The 19,246-nt window shown below is 34.3% G+C and overlaps 1 protein-coding gene across 1 annotated transcript in view; it reads left to right on the forward strand.

Annotated features, from left to right (window-relative positions):
• Nucleotides 1–14,307, forward strand: part of LOC108904645 (ABC transporter G family member 14) — a 460,474-nt gene extending 446,167 nt beyond the window's left edge. The window contains exons 4-9 of the mRNA XM_018707280.2: nucleotides 1,294–1,549; nucleotides 1,906–2,088; nucleotides 5,044–5,394; nucleotides 8,767–8,913; nucleotides 8,972–9,248; nucleotides 14,124–14,307. Coding sequence (XP_018562796.1) covers nucleotides 1,294–1,549; nucleotides 1,906–2,088; nucleotides 5,044–5,394; nucleotides 8,767–8,913; nucleotides 8,972–9,248; nucleotides 14,124–14,307 — 1,398 coding nt within the window. The remainder of the gene's footprint in view (nucleotides 1–1,293; nucleotides 1,550–1,905; nucleotides 2,089–5,043; nucleotides 5,395–8,766; nucleotides 8,914–8,971; nucleotides 9,249–14,123) is intronic.
• The last annotated feature ends 4,939 nt before the right edge of the window (nucleotides 14,308–19,246 follow it).

Raw genomic sequence — 19,246 nt, forward strand, 5'->3', positions numbered from 1 at the left:
TTTTCCATCTGCTTCTTTCTCTTTCTTCGTTTTCATTTTTGCCCTCCTTTTATTTCTGTTCTTTGCTTTTTCTCCCTTCTTTATCTTTCTAATANAATTTTCTTCTCTAGTCTTTCTTAATCCTTCATTTCATTACACTTTGATATTTTCTCATTCCTCTGTAACCTGTTTTAAACTACACTCTATATAAAATATGAGTTTTATTTTATAGATTTTGTATATTTTCTTAAATTTTGAGATATCCTCGATTTTTCTGTTTATTCGTCTTTACTTAAATACTCTCTCTGCTGTTATCACTCTTTCTTCTTTACCTTTTCTTGTCCTCCTATTTTCTCTGATATTTGTTAATCTCTCCATCCCCTATGTTGTCTTCTACTCCTCTTTCATTTATTCCTTTTTTTAATCTCTCTTCCTCCTTTCTTTGCTTTAAATCTTCTCTTTTAAGTTATTTTTTCATATCTGAAATGTGTCTCTCTTTTCTCTGAACTGCCTCATTCTAATCTATATGAAGGAAACATGATTTTGTTTTGGGTACTTTCGCACTATTTCCTCTACATCTTTTCAATTAGAAAATGTTTTGTATATTTCAAAAGTTTGTCCTATCTTTTATTCTTTTCCTAATTCTTCTCTTTTTTTCGTCAGCCTTTTTATAATAATACTTTCTCTATATTTTTATTTTAATTGCGATCTGTTCTATATATCTGTTTTCTTCTCCTCCCTCTTTTTGATCCATCTATTATAGTTTTACTTTGCTTTTTTTCTTCTCTTTTTCTTTCTCTTCTCTTCCAAACTATTTCCTCTTAGTCTTACCGCTGTTGAAAGATAGAAGGAAGATACAGAAATGTTGCTTCCTTTCTCTTCCTCTCTTGCCTTCTACCTTTCCTGTTTAAACTGATTCATGGTATTCTACATATAGGAAACAAAAGCAAAATTTTGTGTATCGGGAATTTATTTCATCTTTCAAATATCTCTTGCATTCCTCATTTATCAATAGAAGGTTGTAGTTACGCTTCAATAAATATGACATGCTTTTTTAAAGCCACAAATTAACATCAAGGTATATTTTTTGCATAGTAGCTTAGAAGCGTTTTGAAATAAACAATACTGTTGTATTGGAGATAAAGAGCGATGAAAGTGTCTTTCTCGTAATAAATCTTTTCAGTGTTACTTTATTAGAAAAGTGATATTCGGCTAACTTCAGCTTTGTTTATGGCCTAGACATCAAAGTTAGTATAGTGAAATTGGTGACTGATACCGGGTGTGTTTTCGTAAGTAAAAATGCGTTTGTTTCAGGAACCGACATCCGGCTTGGACTCGCACGCAGCCCTCAGCCTTATGACCACGCTGAAACGGTACGCGGTTTCAGAGGGAAAAACAGTAGTTATAACGCTCCATCAGCCTTCGTCGCAGATATTCCATCTTTGTGATAAATTGCTTCTCCTCTGCAGTGGCCAGACGGCCTATTATGGTGATACATGCAAAGTTGTCGACTTCTTTAGCAGCGTTGGACTGAATATTATGCCCCATTATAATCCTGCGGATTTTATACGTAAGTTGTGCTGTCAATATTTACATTTCTTGTCTACGGATGATTTATATATATAACGCGTTTTCATCAACAAACCTGATATTACCGTAGTACCTTTTTAGTCTTTTTTCAGTTCATCTTTTTAATAATTTATTTCTTGTTACTTTAGTCTTAATTGCGTTCAGCTAATCAGGATTTAGTTTACTGCAGCGGAATTATTTCCCATAATATTTATATCATGCTGAAAATCGCATCGGTTAAGATCACAGACGATTAAAAATATTTTTAGACTTTACGATACGCTGTCGTTGCAAAATCCCTCTTTTATTGTAGTTTTACTGGGTATTTAACCCGAATTTCGTTTTTTATTTTCGCAGTGGAACAAGTCAAAGGACCTTCGGAATTGAGACAAAGGATTATATTGGCAGCTAAGGAGGCGAGGAAGAACAAGGACTATCCCGTTGAGTTGAGTCAAGATTGTCAATATATCACGGATAAATATAACGACCATTCTACCAAAATCGTACCTGCTTCGCACGGGCCATATCCAAGTCTAGAACGTAAGATATTTTCGTTAATTAATTCATTGAAATTGTCCAGTCCACGGTATTGAAACATCAATATTTGTTTTATTATCTAACTCTTTTTTTTTGCAAAAGTTACCTTCATATCGAATTAAATCAACCAATTTCTCAGGTAAAAATAAGTGAATTGAAGGAAATTTGACTTAATTTAAAAACGGCTGTTTGAAAGTTGTTCTTTTTTTTTAAATTAGTGTAATTCCTCCATAAATTATTGAAAGTCCTTAGTAAATCCTACTATATTCCTTTTAACCTCAGTACTTCCCAATAATTTTTTCTACTTAGACATGATAATACCTTCTGAAATGTATACGAGACACCTTGTCTCTTTATTAGACTTCCAAACTCCATCACTATATTCTTTGTTCAGAAAAAACGGGAAAGGAAAGTTCAAATTCAATTCAAATGTAGATTGGGTGGCCTCACAGTTGAGGTTCTCTAATTACCTTAGAAAGAATCATCACACTTGTGTTTATTAAAACTTTTTCTCTTATTTTTGAACGTAAAATCTAGAAACGAAACTTAACGCGACATCCAGTTTGGCGATCGTATTTGTATTTTCAAGGGATAGAAATATTTTCCCCGCCTATTGATCTCTTAAGGAAAACAACTGCATTTCCGAGCATTCTCTTGATTCTGTTAAAAAAGTCTTTGATTTTAAAATTGCTAGATTTCACTAGAGAGGAACTGAATTTACCAGACAAAAAGAGGAAAAAAAAGAAGTGTAAGATATTAATTGACTATCTGGGAATCTGGAAAAATTAACATTTTAACAACTATGTTTATAAGAACATTTTTCTCTGGGGCGCAATATCATCTACATAATTCAATTACTTACATATTATTTCCTTTGCAAAAATCAATGGTGCGAGAAATACCAAACTTTAATGAAAACCTAATTGATAAGTTTATTTCGGACAAAAGCAGAAGAATGGACTTTCATTAAAAAAAGATAAGTTTTATACATTTTCCTTATATTTGAATAGTACTTAAAATAAAACTACCCAATTATATTCCATTTGTTTTTTCGTCTGACGAATCTGTACTTGCCGTATGACCACTGTTTTCGGAAGTACCCTGTAAATTTAAAAATAAGTATTTTACACTATTACCATTATATAGTCTTTATTCAAAACAAAGGAAAATATACTCGGCCGTTGCAATCACTTAAAACTATCAGACATGGCATCCACTGGTGATCTCAATAAAACATTAGATTGGATAGTATTGTACTTTGGCGTAAGTGCACAAAAATTAAAAGTAGTAAGGAAATCAAAGCAATCGATGAAGTTGTTTCGAAGTTTATAAAAAAAGTTACCGTTCTAGTTTTTAAACTATTAAACATCAAGACCAGTTAAAGCACTATAACTTATCCTTCTCAATATAAACACCAATATCTTTAAATACAAAAAAATATTTCAAGAACTTCCACAGTGTTATAAAGGGGATACCAAGCAAGCATTGCATACTCTATCCCAGAACGCACATAAGTTTTAATAGCATTTACGTTAGTAAGCTGCAGTTTTCAATTATAAATCCATAAAATTTCAATGCTTCATTTGTTTTAATGACTAACTGATCATAAAATTAAAATTTTGCTCAGACGATACTCCCAAATCCTTTCAAGAGTCAAGTCGGGATGTTACAGCGTTATGATTGGTATAATTAAATTCACAGATAGATAATTTTCAAGAAAAACTTAAGGTCTTTAGGCATTTACGTGGATTAAGGTGTAGTTTATTTTTTACACACCAGGATTTTATACTGTCAAGTTCCCTCTTTAGATTATTACCATCAACAACTAACTAGTTATCGATGAATAGATTTTTAAATTATCTGCATAAAATAATGTACAGTTGATTGCTTTATTCGGATCATTAATAAGTAATACGAAAAGTAACGGGCCACGTGTAGACCCCCGAGGTAGTCTAGAAATTGCGATAATTAATTAAATATAAACCGTTGTAACTGACATACTGCATTCTGTTGTACAAATAGAATCAATGAAAACTATTCCATTATTAAAACAATTTTGTGCCAGTATAAATTACAAAAAGGACGCTACACTAAACATTATTCCAGACGAACGCTAACGGTATGCGCGTTGATGATGTTTTTTTTTTGATAGACAGCGCAAAATATGTATAACTCAGTAAAATGAGATTCGACAAATAGTTGTTGCCATATCTAATTTCTAGTTTGTCTAGGCTTGCAAACGGCACCAATCATCGCAAATCTTCATTTGCAGTGCAGTTATTTTAGCGTAATTGTGAAAACGTATATGATGTCTGTCAGGTTAGTGCGCCTTTAAATATTGCCAATTGTCCACGTGCTTTTGATGATCGCATTGTCAATCAGCGTTTGTGTGAAACAGGGATAAAGCCTTGCTTGGATTTGAAAACAGCGATGAACGCCGACGTTTTGCAACACCGAACGCTGAACGTGGGTTGCCTTGCAGAACGTTTAAATTAAATATAATGTATTACATTCTTGCAATGATCGTAGATGTTCATCGCTGTTTTAACAATCAAGCTTTAAGTACGTTTCTAAAGATGTGCCGCAACAACGGCACCGACGAAGCAAGCCTAAAGATACTGGATATTGTTAGCGCCCTGTTGCCAGTATCTATCCAAAAAAAGGGCTAAATGATAGATACTGACGCTGAATGTGCTGATTTTATACACAATACACGCTGAATGAAGAACTTGTCATTTGCAAGCCTCAACAAGCTGGATGTTGTCTTATAAGTCGCAAACATAGCAACGCGACCATCAGTTCATTGATCATCAACGCGCTAACCATCAGCAACCCTCTGAAGTGAGTCCAAGTTTCCTCCATTTCAGTGATGGAATTTTATTGTCTTACACAGTGTCAGTCTTTTGTAGTGGAATAGTACTTATACTTAAAAAATAACTATTGTGTCCATTTTTGTAGAAGACACATTAAACTCAGTGGAACCAGACGTCCGAAGGCTGTGGCTGGACACGCACTCGCACGCTTCCTCCTCGGTGAGTTCGGAGACGAGCGACTCGGACTGTTACTTCTCGTGGCCTACCAGCTTCTGGACGCAGTTCAAAGTATTATCGCAGAGGAATTTCCAGGAGGCGAGGCCCAGGATGTTATCCAAATTGTACTGGGTCCAGACGATAGGTCTGGGCATCCTGGCGGGACTCCTTTGGTTTCAGCTGGAGAGGAACGAGGACGCCCTCCACGATATTCAGGGGTGGATGTTCTTCTCCACCACGTATTGGATGTTGTTCGCGCATTTCGGGGCTCTCAGTTCTTGTAAGTATGTTTTGATTCAAAATAACAGTTAATATCTCTTTTGCAATATCTTACAATAAGTAGATCATAATATGTTAAATATAAGTTTCTGGATTAGACAATCGGGAGGTCTTTCTAAAAATGTATCAAAAATGCTCCAGAAATATTCGAAAAAAATGAAGAAAGTGATATATTAACACAAAATATTTTCTTTATTGCTTTGAATACACGAAAATAGGAAGTAACTAGTTAACATATCATAAATTTATATGTCTGAAAGCAGTGTCCAACTAGTTAACAAGAAGGATAGACTATAAAACAGCTTCATACCTGATGATTGAATATTATTTTTTGGGAATATGTGAAATTCTTGGTTTTTTAATATCTTGACTTATCACATTAATATTATGAACACTTTTTTCGAACCGCTGACTCCGCTGGTAGTTCAGCTTCTGTTTACATATGCTGGTGTAGGGTTGTTTGGAAATTGCCGCGCTGCTAACTCTCGTTTACATCACCGTTTCTATACGTTACCTTCATATCCATTGTTACTGTATTGATGGGTCATTTTAGTATACTTACTCCCCGTTATTAATATACAAGTCACTGGTGTAATATCCTTTCGCAAAAAGAAAATACAGTTCAGAATAAAATATACATACACGTTTCCACGTTTGCGTAATGGAAACTAAAGTAAAACTCATAATTACTTAAAACTGACTTGGCAACGCTGTAGAGAGCTTCTCCAAATGTCATATTATTGACCACGATGGTACCCCTGGACTCTGAGCAAAACTCTCACGAACTACTCCGATGGACGACCAGAGTATTTAAGTGTACTAATTGATTCTGTCCCCCTGGATTTTTCAATGAATCTCTTCACAGTTGATGAAGTTAAATCACTATTCCGACCATATATTTTGTACGAAAATTGCACTATAGCTGTCAAACCCACATTATTTTTAAAATATTACCCAACAATGGAAATGCGTTGTTATTTCGTGTAGCACTCCATATTTAATAACTCTGAACTGTCGGCAGTCACGCTGTCCTTTTTTTTCGAAGGCAACACTTTGAATTTTACTACATTTAACTTAAAAAATTTATAAGTGCCATTTGAAGTAAAGATCTTTGATTTTTTGGGGCTTGTGTCCGACTGACTATCGCTTGCGGGATACTCATAATTTTAAATATTTGCTTCTCTGAGAATTGAATACGAATATTTTGTCCATAAAAAAACAGTATTGCGTTTCAATTTTTTTTCTACCCCAAAAAAGGGGCGTTGGTACATTTTTTCGACATGTCCGGTACGTACTAAATAGAGTAAGTTATTAATACCTTTGCTTCTGTTACGGTTGAAGGTTTTAATTTTTAAGTTATTATTATTATTATCTCTTTCCATTTTAATTATCAGATTTATTGGAAGTAACGACGAAATTGTCCATAATGTACAAGGATGTTGACAGAAACATACTGATAATATTGCGTCCCTGAATATTCTCCAAACCGCCTTAATTTTTTGATCTACAGCAGCGGACCATGACGATATACAGGCGTGTTTAATCTATAAAAATTAAACTACAACTTCCTAACGATATTTGTAATAGAAAAGTCTTATACGAAAAAGTTTTATTTTTGCGTTTTTTTTTTTTTTTCGTAAATTAAAGTTCAATTATGGATCAAAATATTTTCTCTGGAACGGTCCTGTACGTGTGCTGTACGATGAGTAACGTGCTGTAGACCAGCCGCGTAAACAAATCGTCATTCAAAGAGAAAGATGCTTCTCAATTTTTGGTTTTCAATGCAAAAGTACAAACTAAGAAAAATAGATATTTAAAAAAAACTTTTCTTATTAATTAATAGTAATTACTATCTTAAATGCATTGTTGTTACTACAAGAGTTCGCAAACAAAACCACATCCTTAAGCATCTGTAGTTGCCAACTGCGTGCACTAAGCAAAATCCATTAAAATATGGAACAAAATGAAATAAAACTTACGATTTTTAGAGAAAATGTTGAAATTGATACCCATTAGCGCGGTTACAAGCACGGCACCGACGCACCCAGTCTACTTGATAGGTACATTGCCGTAAAAACCATCTGCAAAAGAGCATTCGCTGATCATAATCCGGGGGTAAAATCTGTTGAACTGGTTGCAGATGATAGGGGTGCAACAGCTGGCGCCTTAAGATGCGATATACGGTACGAGATGAGGTTCCTACTTGCAGTGCGAGTCGTCGAGTACTAATTGTGGGGTCTTCGTCAAGATTTTCCAACACTCCATCTTCAACATTAAGGTTCACTTGCTGACCACGTTCTCCTCCTCGAGGAATAACACTTCCCGTATCTCACAGCCGCTGAACGCATTGTAGGATTGTATTTGCACATGGGTGGTGACGTTGCGGCCATCATTCCCGTTACATCTTAGTCGCCGCGAGCGCATTTTTTCCGGCTGCACCATACACTAACACCATATCAACACGTTCGGAAATAGTAAATGCATTGTTTTCTCAGTTCGTTGTAAAACTAGTTTGTGCACAAACTAAAAAATTAAGCAAAGTAAGAAATAAGAATCTCGTTTTTAATGTAATCGGCACGCTATTCTTATTTTTTAGCTAATTGTAAAAATTACATTGTCACGGTCGTGGAATTACAAAATAAAAACTTTTGTCTGGAATTTTGCACTTTTTAACACTGATGGGTCGATGGACGGTGCTTAATGTTTAATAATTAAGTGATAATGAATTCAATACAAATACAAAATCAGTTGACTGCACAAATTTTTTGACAATGTAACCTAACCTACTTTTAGTATTACTAGTATTAAATTATACCGACTTTAATTATAAGGTTGCACCTCGGGTCGCATAAAAACATTTCCAAAGTTTTTAGTAAATAACATAGGGTCGGCCTTCATTTTCGTTGAATAAATGAACTTTTAATTTACAATAAAAAACGGGAAGATAGAATTTTTTCGTATAAAAGTTTTCTATTGCAAATATCATCAGGAAGCTGTAGTTAAATTGTTATAGATTATACACGCCACACCCTGTATATTTCATATCGCATTTGTTGTATTGCCGTTTTTTAAAAGTATTTTAATACACATGCGGCGTAGATAATATTAGAAATATGTAAGTACTAAAATAAATTCAGAACCGTACTGAATGAAGAAATTATTTGTGGTGCGAATCTTTGATACGAATAATTTTTTTTATAATTGTTGGAACAGTACGAATCTTTAAAAAAATCTCATCTTTAATCCACAATTTGTTTTCTTTCGGTTCGACCACTACTAGAGCGAACTTCAAGAACCGCCTATCGAGTCGAGCGTATATCACACGCACACCGTTAGAAAGCGGCTTTAGAAATTAATTTCGTTCTTGTTTTAGTCCCCCCAGAACGAGAAGTGATAAACAAAGAAAGGCAGTCGGGGGCCTACAGATTATCAGCTTACTACCTAGCCAAAATGATAGGGGAGCTACCGTTAACGATGACACTCCCAGCAGTTTACCATCTCATATCATATCCGATGCTAGGTAAGCCAGTCTTAGGTTTCCGTTCGTACGGAAAATCAAACCGTTGATTCTCTTCCAGGATTCCATTCGCCGCTTGTGTTCCTGACGCTGCTGGGCTTCCTGCTGCTGAACACGGTGGTGGCGCAGAGCGTCGGCTTCTTCATAGGCGCCTGCTGCATGGACATGCAGGTGAGCATCACGATCAGCGCCCTTTACACGCTGGCGACCCAACTGTTTGGCGGTTACCTAGCCACGAACATACCGGCCTGGCTCACGTGGATGCGGTACATGTCGATGGTCCACTACGCTTACCAGAACATGCAGATCATCGAGTTCGGCGAGGGGCTGCCCATCAAGTAAGTAGCATGTATTACGTTTACTCCTAATACTGTTTTAAGCGGTGTTTGTTATGTAGTTTGCATAGTCGATAGGTAGTCATTAATATACTGGGTGAGTATAAAGTTCCGCATAAAATTATGCGTCAATTAGTAAATTTAATTAGCTTTCTTTTGACGTAGGCACGTTAGCCATATTGGCCTAAATAGCGGCCTGATGAACTAAACATGCAAAGGCAACTCCTACATTTTTTTTATTTTTGCATTTAGCATCCAATTTTGAGCCTTTTGTTATCATAGATGATACTTTCTTCCAGTGGATTTACCGTTATTTAAATCTTTATGTCAAACGTTTTGTTTGAATTTTTTGTTTAACGTGTTTTTGCATAAGTTTTTAAAAACATTATTGAAGAAGATATGAATTTTATGCGGAACTTTATACTCGGTATAAACGAAGTCTGGTCAGAGAATAACCGAACTTTTTGAATTTCGCGCTAATGGAAATATTTAGTGATGTACGGTTGGCAGCATTGCGTTGCGCATAACTTCTTCTGTAATCACATGTTCTTGGATGTTGATACCTTTCGTGATATTGTTATTTGAGGCAGCGTGTTTAAGTGTTATTCCCGATTTTTCAAATGTCCGATTTTCTGGAACAACGAAGCAACGTAAAATTGTGCGTGAAACTGGATTCAAGTTCAATTGTTTCACTAAATGACGTCACAAACTAGCCGTATCAAACATCTGTTAATAACATTTAATTTTCGCGCCAAACTTTATTAATAACACAGGTCAACAAGGATCTAGAAGCAGTCACACTAATATGCATTCCCGAAGATTTTTGGTGCGCTGAATCCGAATCTGGCCGCTCTATCACGTCAGGTTTTTGAGATATCCTAAAAGTGCAAAAAACACTATTTTTCGTCATATTTGAGATTATGTAGTATGCCATCTATTCTTAAAAAAAAATACATATAATTTAAAAGTACAAGGCTCCCTCTTTCGAATGCCGTTTAGTTTGCTCAAATATCTTTTTTTTTTCGCTGAGATATCAAATGTTGAAATTTCTAAGTTCATCAGTTTCTTAATATGCGATAAGGATCCCTTAGACGTCAAACAGTTCATTGCTGTACAGAAACTTCATACTCAGAAACCTTCAATACCCACAAACCCATAATCCCTAAACCAACAAACCCCAATCCCACTAAACCCGAACCTACAAACTCCAAGCTTACTCCAAACCCATAAACCGTTGGGTATGAACTTTCTGAACTGCAATCGACTGCTTGATGTCTAAGGGATCCTCAGTATATTTTCGCATATTAAGAAACTGAGAAACTTAAAAATTTCAACATGTGATATCTCAACGAAAAAAAAAAGATATTTGAGCAAACTCAACGGTATTCGAAGGAGGGAGCCTTGTACTTTTAGATTCAATGTATTAGTTTTTTGAAAAAGAATAGATGGCATCACCACATAACCTCAAATATGACGAAAAACAGTGTTTTTGCACATTTAGGTTAGGATATCTCAAAAACTTGACGTGATAGAGCAATTCTACTGCCAGATTCGGATTCAGCGCACCTAAATCCTTCGGAAATATATATTCAAGTTTCTGCTTCCAAAAAAAAAGTTAAATTTTGTTGATCTTAAGGGGGATCAATGCGAAATTCAGGATTTTTTTTCAAGAAAACAATACAATATTATTGTTTGAAACTTTGACACTATTTTATATATAGTTTAAGAAAATATAAAAAAAATTCTATGATAAAATTTAAATTAATCGAAGCGCATGGAAGTCATAACGTAGGACACGTTTTTTTTTTCTCTTCATTTATGCCACGTTTCACAACCACTATATCATTCTGAAACATGCCAATCGAAGTTTTTTTGTTATTATAACACTTATACCTCGTCCATGAACCTAATTTAAAAGTACAAAAAAATGTATTAATAAAATGGCGGTCATTTGAAAAAAATTACAAAACTTTTTTCATTGTTTTTACAAAAAAAATTATTAAATAATTATTTTTAACAAAATTATTTAGGTTAGTGGATTAGTTAATTAAATTTCCTTTAAAATGGTACTTTTCTTCGATAGGTTGAAAAATTCCTTGAGTAATCGCCGGCTCGGAAAATTGAAAAATTTTCATTTCGAGAAAAATTAATTTGAAGTTTGTGGTAAACGACGTTTGCGAAAGTAGCCCTAGCTAAACCGTTTCGCTTTAAAATTTTAACAGTGTAGGGATCCTAAAATGTTGTACTTTCGATTTGTTTAATAAAAAAAAATGAATTTTTCGATCGTTTTCGATCGATATATATTATAGTCTGGGAGCGAGACAGGCTAATCAGAGTGCCACGACTGCAAATAACTTATTCTCAAGTATTTTGACCTCCTGAATCCAAAAAACTTGGTCGCAAAGCCTGAAAGTGGTTAGTTTAATTGTTATCAACAAATTAAATGTTTAAACGGCTGTAAAAAGTTTATTTTTATAGCTAGTACAATTTTTTATGCGTTAATAGTTACGTTTTCTCATAACAAACATATTGTTTTTTGAAAATTAAAAAAGGATTAACTTTAATCAAAGTTATTGCAAATTTATTGCAAATATCTTACATTTTTCGTCTCCGCGTGCACCAATTTTACCGTATCTGGTTCTATTGGACGGATTGAGACGCACGACATCTCATTTTAAAGCTTGAACTTTATTTTACAAGATTAATTTTTTTAAATAAAAATTAATGGCAGCTTAGAAAGATGTGAAATTTCAACGAAAATGCTGGTTTTATTTGTTTCTAAGGCTTTTTTTGTTATTCAACTTCGATGAAAAGCCAAAAAAGTTACCGGATACTGTTCCTCGCATCGTAAAGATCATTTCATGCCTTATAGTTATTAGTTTTTCTTTATCAAAACCCGTGAAGTAGACGCAGAGTGCAAGTGCACTATACAGGGTGTCCCGAAATTCATGCAACAAAATTTGGCCATAGATTCTTAAGACAAATTTAGAGGACCCGTATTTTTTCTTTTTACGAACTGGCCCCTTCTTTTGGAGTTACAGCCCCCTGAAATCTGCCCCTAAGAAGTCTTGTGTATATCTCAAAACCATGTTGTATGAGAATCACTAATTTTTTTGGCGAGAAACCTCCTTAAGACACTTTTTCGTGGACCCCCTTGTCTTTGGAACCAGAAAAATTTGGTCGAAAATTTTTTAAATTATTAGTTAGCTAGAAAGCCATTGAATTTAGAAACTTTTTTGTCTCTTGTTTCTTAAACGCAATGTTTTTGAGAAAAATGGCGAAGCATTCGAACACATTTTGACATTTTTCTCGAAACCATTGCGTTTTACGAAAAAAGTATAAAGAGACAAAAAACATAGCATCATCAGATTCCACATGTCATAAAACCCCTGTGTAGCAAATTTAGTGATCTCATACAACAGGGTTCCGAAATATAAAAAAAAAGAACATCTTAGGTGCGGACTTCAAGGGGCTGTAACTCCGAAAGAGGGGGCCACTTGGCAAAAATTAAAAATACGTGTCCCCTAAATTTGTCTTAAGAATCTGTGATCAAATTTTCTTGCATGAATTTCGGGACACTCTGTATATACTTATATGTTTTTGATGTTAAAGTATTTATTAAACAAGAGTTACAAACACCATTTAAACATTGCTTCCTCCACCAGATGAATTCATCACTAATCGCACATGCAAAGTATGCTCTAGAAGATCATGTGTTCGTGTGGCTGCAGAAATTAAATGTTGCTCATTTTGCTATTGCCAAAGGGAAAGCACCTGCAAAAATGTCTATAATGAGCCCATTATTAAAAAATAAATAAATTAATTAAATTCTTTAAACAATTGTTGTTATTACTTATGTAAATTTTATAAATATCAGCAATTAAATCAATTGTTAAAGCTTTTTTATTATTTAGTCTTTGTGACTTCTTAATAATAAAAGTTTATAACGCGTCGCCGCGTTCTTGCACTCTGAGCTTTCGATCGAGCGCGCGTCTTTTCGCGGGTTTGATAAAGAAAAACTAATAACTATCCCTAAGGCATGAAATGATTGTTACGATGCGAGGAACAATATAACTTTTTTGGCTTTTCATCAAAGTTGAATAATAAAAATAAAAAAATAAAACCAGCATTTATGTTGAAATTTCATAACTTTCTAAGCTGCCATTAATTGTTAAACAAATGAAACATGCCAATCTTGTAAAATAATGTTCAAGCTTTAAAATGAGATGTCATGCGTCTCAATTCGTCCAATAGAACCAGAGATATGGTAAAATTGGTACATGCGGAGACGGAAAAGTTCTTTTTTTAATTTTCAGAAAAATATATGTTTGTTATGAGAAAACGTAACTATTAACCCATAAAAAATTGTACTAGCTATAAAAATAAACTTTTTACAGCCATTTAAACATTTAATTTGTTAATAACAATTAAACTGACTACCTTTAGGCTTTGCAACCAAGTTTTTTGGATTCAGGAGGTCAAAATACTTCAGAATAAGTTATTTGCATCCGTGGCTCCCTATCTGGCTCCTAGACTATTAATTATTAACGACCTCTAAGAGATTGCTAATATTTTTGTCAGGTACATTACTATAAGAGGTTATAGATTATCTCTAGACATTAAAAAAATATTGCAAGTTTCCTATTACGATCGTGTTAGCCGTCGCAATTGAATTTGGCTTTTAAGGGATAATATATTTTTTAGTATATCCCGACTCCAAAACAATATGTAGTGCCTTTTGTGGAATCATACGACGCATTGTTCTAGCTGCACGGTCGCAGCTTCTTCGGTCGACTCATTGAAATTAGAGCTACGGCCTTACTTATTATTGTTACAAACAAATCCAGTTACTCACACGTTTTTTTTTTTTTGTTATAGATGTGCGGAACAATCCAAATTCAAAATCTGCACCAAAACGTCCCACATACCAGTAACCTCCATATTGGAAGCCCAGGGAACATATCTGCCCCTTTGGGCGAACACCATCGTCCTGTTGGCCTTCTTACTTGTATTTCGTATACTAGGTTATATAGTCTTACGTTACTTTAAAGCTCCCAAGTGACCCTAAGTATGTACTACCTATTTACAAAATGTGATAAATACAATAGATATTAGTCATGTTGACGTGAATCAAAAAGGAATCGCGCATTCTTCAACATACGTTATTATTCTATGGAAATCGTCTATTTAAATCGGACACCGCCAAATGTCTTATCGATTGTTATTATTGTTTTTCTTTAATTCGAGTATCTGCTGTGATTTTTGTAAATAAGCCCGTTTGGGTTGCCCGTGGGTCATCTCCTAGATATCAGTGGGACGTTACCTTAGCTACCTCTGGACGAAGTTAACGCAGTGAATTTTTTTTTTTGTTTCACCCCGAACGACTTTCGCGGCGTTCGATCTAACCAGGCGATTTTCGTGCTGTAATGGACAGTTGTGACTGCAGTTAAAAAAATGAACAGGCTGTGCTTTAATTGTAACTATTCGTGTTACTTTCGTAATTTTAAGTTCTAGTTCGTAATTATCCATTCCAATCTGTTTCTATGGTGACGGGCCCCTCGGGCCCGCTTCATGATTCGAACAGGTTTTGGCTTATTGTGTGCAGGGTGCGCTAAAGAAATATTTTTTTCGTGAGGAACCAAAAGTCTGAAACTACTGAAACTGAAAGGTAAGAAGCGTTTTCGCAAGGCCACATTACACGCGGGAACCGCACAGAAACCTTTTTTACCGTTCGGTTCGGACGAAGCGAAATTGTATCACCCTGTATATGTATTTGAGAGCGTGAGGGAAGCGTTATATGCACAGTGTGCCTTCGTTTTTAGTATTCGATGTGCCAAGTATCGCAACCAGCTAGGCTACTGCCAGATTTAAAAAGAAAAAAAATTGAAACCGATATGTATTATTAAGGAGTGTGCATTGAGAGGACGGAGGATGCCCGGCGAAGTGTAGTGTGGTGCTAAATATTTTTTTAGTCAGTGCTACCAGGAAATTTATGAAATTACGTATGAGGAAATACGGTTGAAATTAGGAGTATGCAAAAATTATTTTTGAGTGTTTGTAGTTTTGGCGAAAACAGGAGAGTAAATCTATTAAAAGGTAGTTTACTCTAAAATTAATATTTTAAATTTACAGGGTGAACGCAATTAATGGGATTTGAGGTTACTTAGAAACCTATGAGATATAAGAAAACCGATGCAAGGGGAGTTTGTCACTTAGGTGCTTAAATAGAACAACTCGGTAATGAGATCTGCGAAATATTTTAGGGGTGGTACCCGAAGTTATTTTGTGAAAAAAAGTTCATATTGACTCGAAATTTGAAATCCGCTTTGGAGGGATAAAGGTGCATTTTTTGGAGTGATCCGAATATTTCTACTTGCACCAGTAGCTTCGTGCGAGAATGCAACACACCTTTTTAATTACAAAAAAATGGTACGCCACTGACTTTTTCCCGTTATGATATTTTTTTAGAAATATGCTATCAATTCTGAATGAAATTGGTCCCTTCAATTTTTTCCGTAGGATGCACCATTTTTGAGGAAAAAAATAAAACATATTTTATTGCAAGTTGAGTATTTTTAATTTCTATTGATACATTATCTAGTAAGTTGCTGTCAATATTTCTAAATAAAATACAACCATCAAATCTCGAGTCAATATATTTAAAACTCTGAAATAATTAATAATAAAAAAAAAAATTTAATAACTCTGTATCTCGGAAACGAAGCATTTTTCGACTTGTATATTAAACATTTTCCTGATGTAATCTTTAAAAAATGTGCTTGTGGAATAATTTTATCGATCTTACGCATTGAAATCAAAAGCAAATGGACTCTTACAGCTGCCGTACTGGGTCTTTTTATTATGTTACCTAATTTTATGTTCAGTCTCTGTAATATTCGACGTACGTGGACGAGAATAATACTTTCCATTATTTTGGGAGAAATAACGTATGCATTTCAGAGAGACCACCACCGAAGTCATTTTAATGATATTTACGCTGGAAACCTTATAAATAACGATCTTTTCGCTTCAGAGCTATAGAGTGGTTTTTAAAAAAATGTTGATCTTGACTAAGTTCTGTGTCTAAGTTACTAATGTCGGATCGAAAAACGGCAATGACAACAGAGTAGCATTGAAGAAAAAAGTCGTAAATCCGTTCATTTCCAACATTGTTGTTCGAAAACTCAATTTGAGATGCAGTCGAGTGGTAACAAATAGCATCTGTGACACAACGGGTTAATCAATTTTTTTAGTCGGTGCATGAAAGTATACATTGATTTTCGTCTATCTCTCATGGTTTTCAAAATAACTCCAAATGCTTCTGGAGGCTTATAGTATTTCCCGAAGAAAATCGACAAAATTTCATCTTGAAATCTTAATTTATTTAAGCAAAACAGAACGTTTTCAATTTTGGCCTCTTTTGAGATGGGATAACTTATCCAGAAAATTTCCAATGTTTGCAAAATTGATCTTTCTGTGCGACATATTCCATATCGCATTGACCAAAATTGATTGATCCAAAAATTGGGCAACGTACCAAGACGTTTAGTTCAAAATCTTCAGTATGTCATTCATACACTTTCTAATGCGTAGTGCCGTATTTTGGGAATTCAATATGGCGGCCGTGTATGGTGTCCTATTAACGAAAGGGAGTAAAAATTTTCAATATATTCAGCAATATAAGATCTAAAAATAGTCAAAAATAGACCGTACTCAAAATTACTAAATAATGTTGAAAGCTGTAGGTACTTAAAACCTAGGTACATAAAGGAAAATTATGCACTCAGAAGAGTACATAGTCCATTGGGCACTTTTCGTTCGCTTTTGATGACTACAAGTAGACCAAGAGCCATTAAACATGAATACTTTAATCATGAAAACCTAATAACTAGGTGAAAGCTGAAAAAATTGACTGACAACTTCTTCATATTTCTGTCTATAAATAATCGATTGCCAAAATTTTTTGACATACTGTGCAGCTAGGTTTCAGATTCATTGGTTTAGATTTGGTTGGTTATTACTCGATAATTCTGAACTACTGGAATAACGTTAACTGTTTTCAATCGAAACCACTAAGATTGTAGTTCCATTCGACACATACTCGATGTTTTCAAAAACTGAAAAGAAACTTGCAGCTCAGGTATTTGCGATCAAGGTGTTCATGTTTCACGGTTTATGGTCCCTATGTAGTCACCAAATCATAACCAAAAGTCTCCAATGGATCTTGTACTTTTCTGAAATTTCCTAACCTTATGTACCAATGTTTTAGGTTCAGGGTTTTTAGGTTCTAGGTTAATAATTTTGGCGCACCGGTGTGTTTTTGACTATTTCTAGAATATGGAATAACTGTATATTTTGCTGAAGGTACTGATATTTCGAAAATTCACAGTGATTGCTCAATTTCCCTTCGCCAATATGGCCGCCATATTGGATTTTCACAATACGTCCCTACGCAATAGAAAGTACATGACATAAGAAAGTATATGAAATAAGAAATCCACCATCAAAGGTCTGTACCAGGGAGACTAGACAAGGAGCACGAACTCATACGCGAAACACATCACAAAAACAGTATGATTTTTAATTTATACGCTTTTTTTACCTCTACACTATTTCGGTGCATATGGGACACTAGCGCCCTCTAATTTGGTAAGATATTTGTTTACATGGAGTTCATGCCCCTTGTGTGGTCTCCATGGTCTGTACGTTGCTTCATTTTTTTAAGAGAGGGGGAGGGGGGTAAAAGTAATATTTTTTTCCGTAAAAAAAAATTTCATTTGTAAGAAATTCGAACTTATTTTTTAAAACTAAACACCTGATATATCTGCATATTTTAATTAAATGAAGCATACACTAAATTTAAATCATTTTTCTGTGATTCAACTGTTCCAATATTTAATTAAGTTTGCCATGACTTCTTTTTCTTGAATACACGAGATACATCCATGGCATAGTTAACTGTCTGTCGTGAAACAGTTGGGTTGTAAAAACTATGTTTTATTGCCTACAACTTGATTTGAGAGCAAATTTTCCGCAGGTATAAAAAATAGAAAATGCACGATACCATAGTATCACTTTAAAAAAATAATTAAATTTTGGGTTATAATAAAAGATCGGAAGCTACGGAAATATATGAATGCTGTGAATTTTTCGTAAAAAATTACAAGTTTGTAAAAAACAAAAACTAATTCAACTTTACAGAAAACGGTAAAAAAATTAAAACGCTCTGTATCTTTCCAACGGATTAAAATATCGAAATGTTCAATGTTTTTTTGTCTGTTTCTTCGATAAATGCGAGAAAATCTCCAAAGGTACAGAAATTGGTCCACCCTGTAAATTTACCTAGAAAAGGATTACAATTTTAATGAAACCTAAAAATATAAGTTAAAAAATAATTTTAAATATGGTGTAATAAAATATACCGAAGGGGATGACCCGTCCATTGCCTACTAGGCATCACAATAAATTTTTTAGACATTTATATAATGTATATAATGTATCAATGTGTGTGATAATTTTGTATTTGTTATTTCTTGTATTTAAGTTTATTTTTTTGGAGTTTTCGGATTTACTTTTCTATTCAAATGGGGCCAAGTGCGGAGAAAAATTCTTTGTCGCTCACATCTACCGAGGCGTTAAACTGGGAACACACTGTACGTAAACAAAGCGAGTGTGATTAAGGTTGAAAGTATCGTAGCGTTTAAAAATGAAGAAGACTGTCGAGCTGGTATACGTAGCGTTTCATAAATTTCCAAATACTCAATAAAATATTATGTCTAAATGTATATTTTTTATCGTATTATTTAAGTTACACATCACATGCATTTCTTATGTTTAAGGATGTTTATTTTTGTTTATATTTAAGTCGATAAAAATAAATTACCTGAAATGTATGATTACCAATCAAGTGTTCATTCACTTAGTCAAAGTTATGCCCTCGAATCTTGTTATGGAACACGTTTTTTATTTGTACAGATATAATATATTTATTAGTGTTCATA

Source organism: Anoplophora glabripennis, unplaced genomic scaffold, assembly GCF_000390285.2.
Source record: "Anoplophora glabripennis isolate ALB-LARVAE unplaced genomic scaffold, Agla_2.0 scaffold132, whole genome shotgun sequence".
Classification (NCBI taxonomy): domain Eukaryota; kingdom Metazoa; phylum Arthropoda; class Insecta; order Coleoptera; family Cerambycidae; genus Anoplophora; species Anoplophora glabripennis.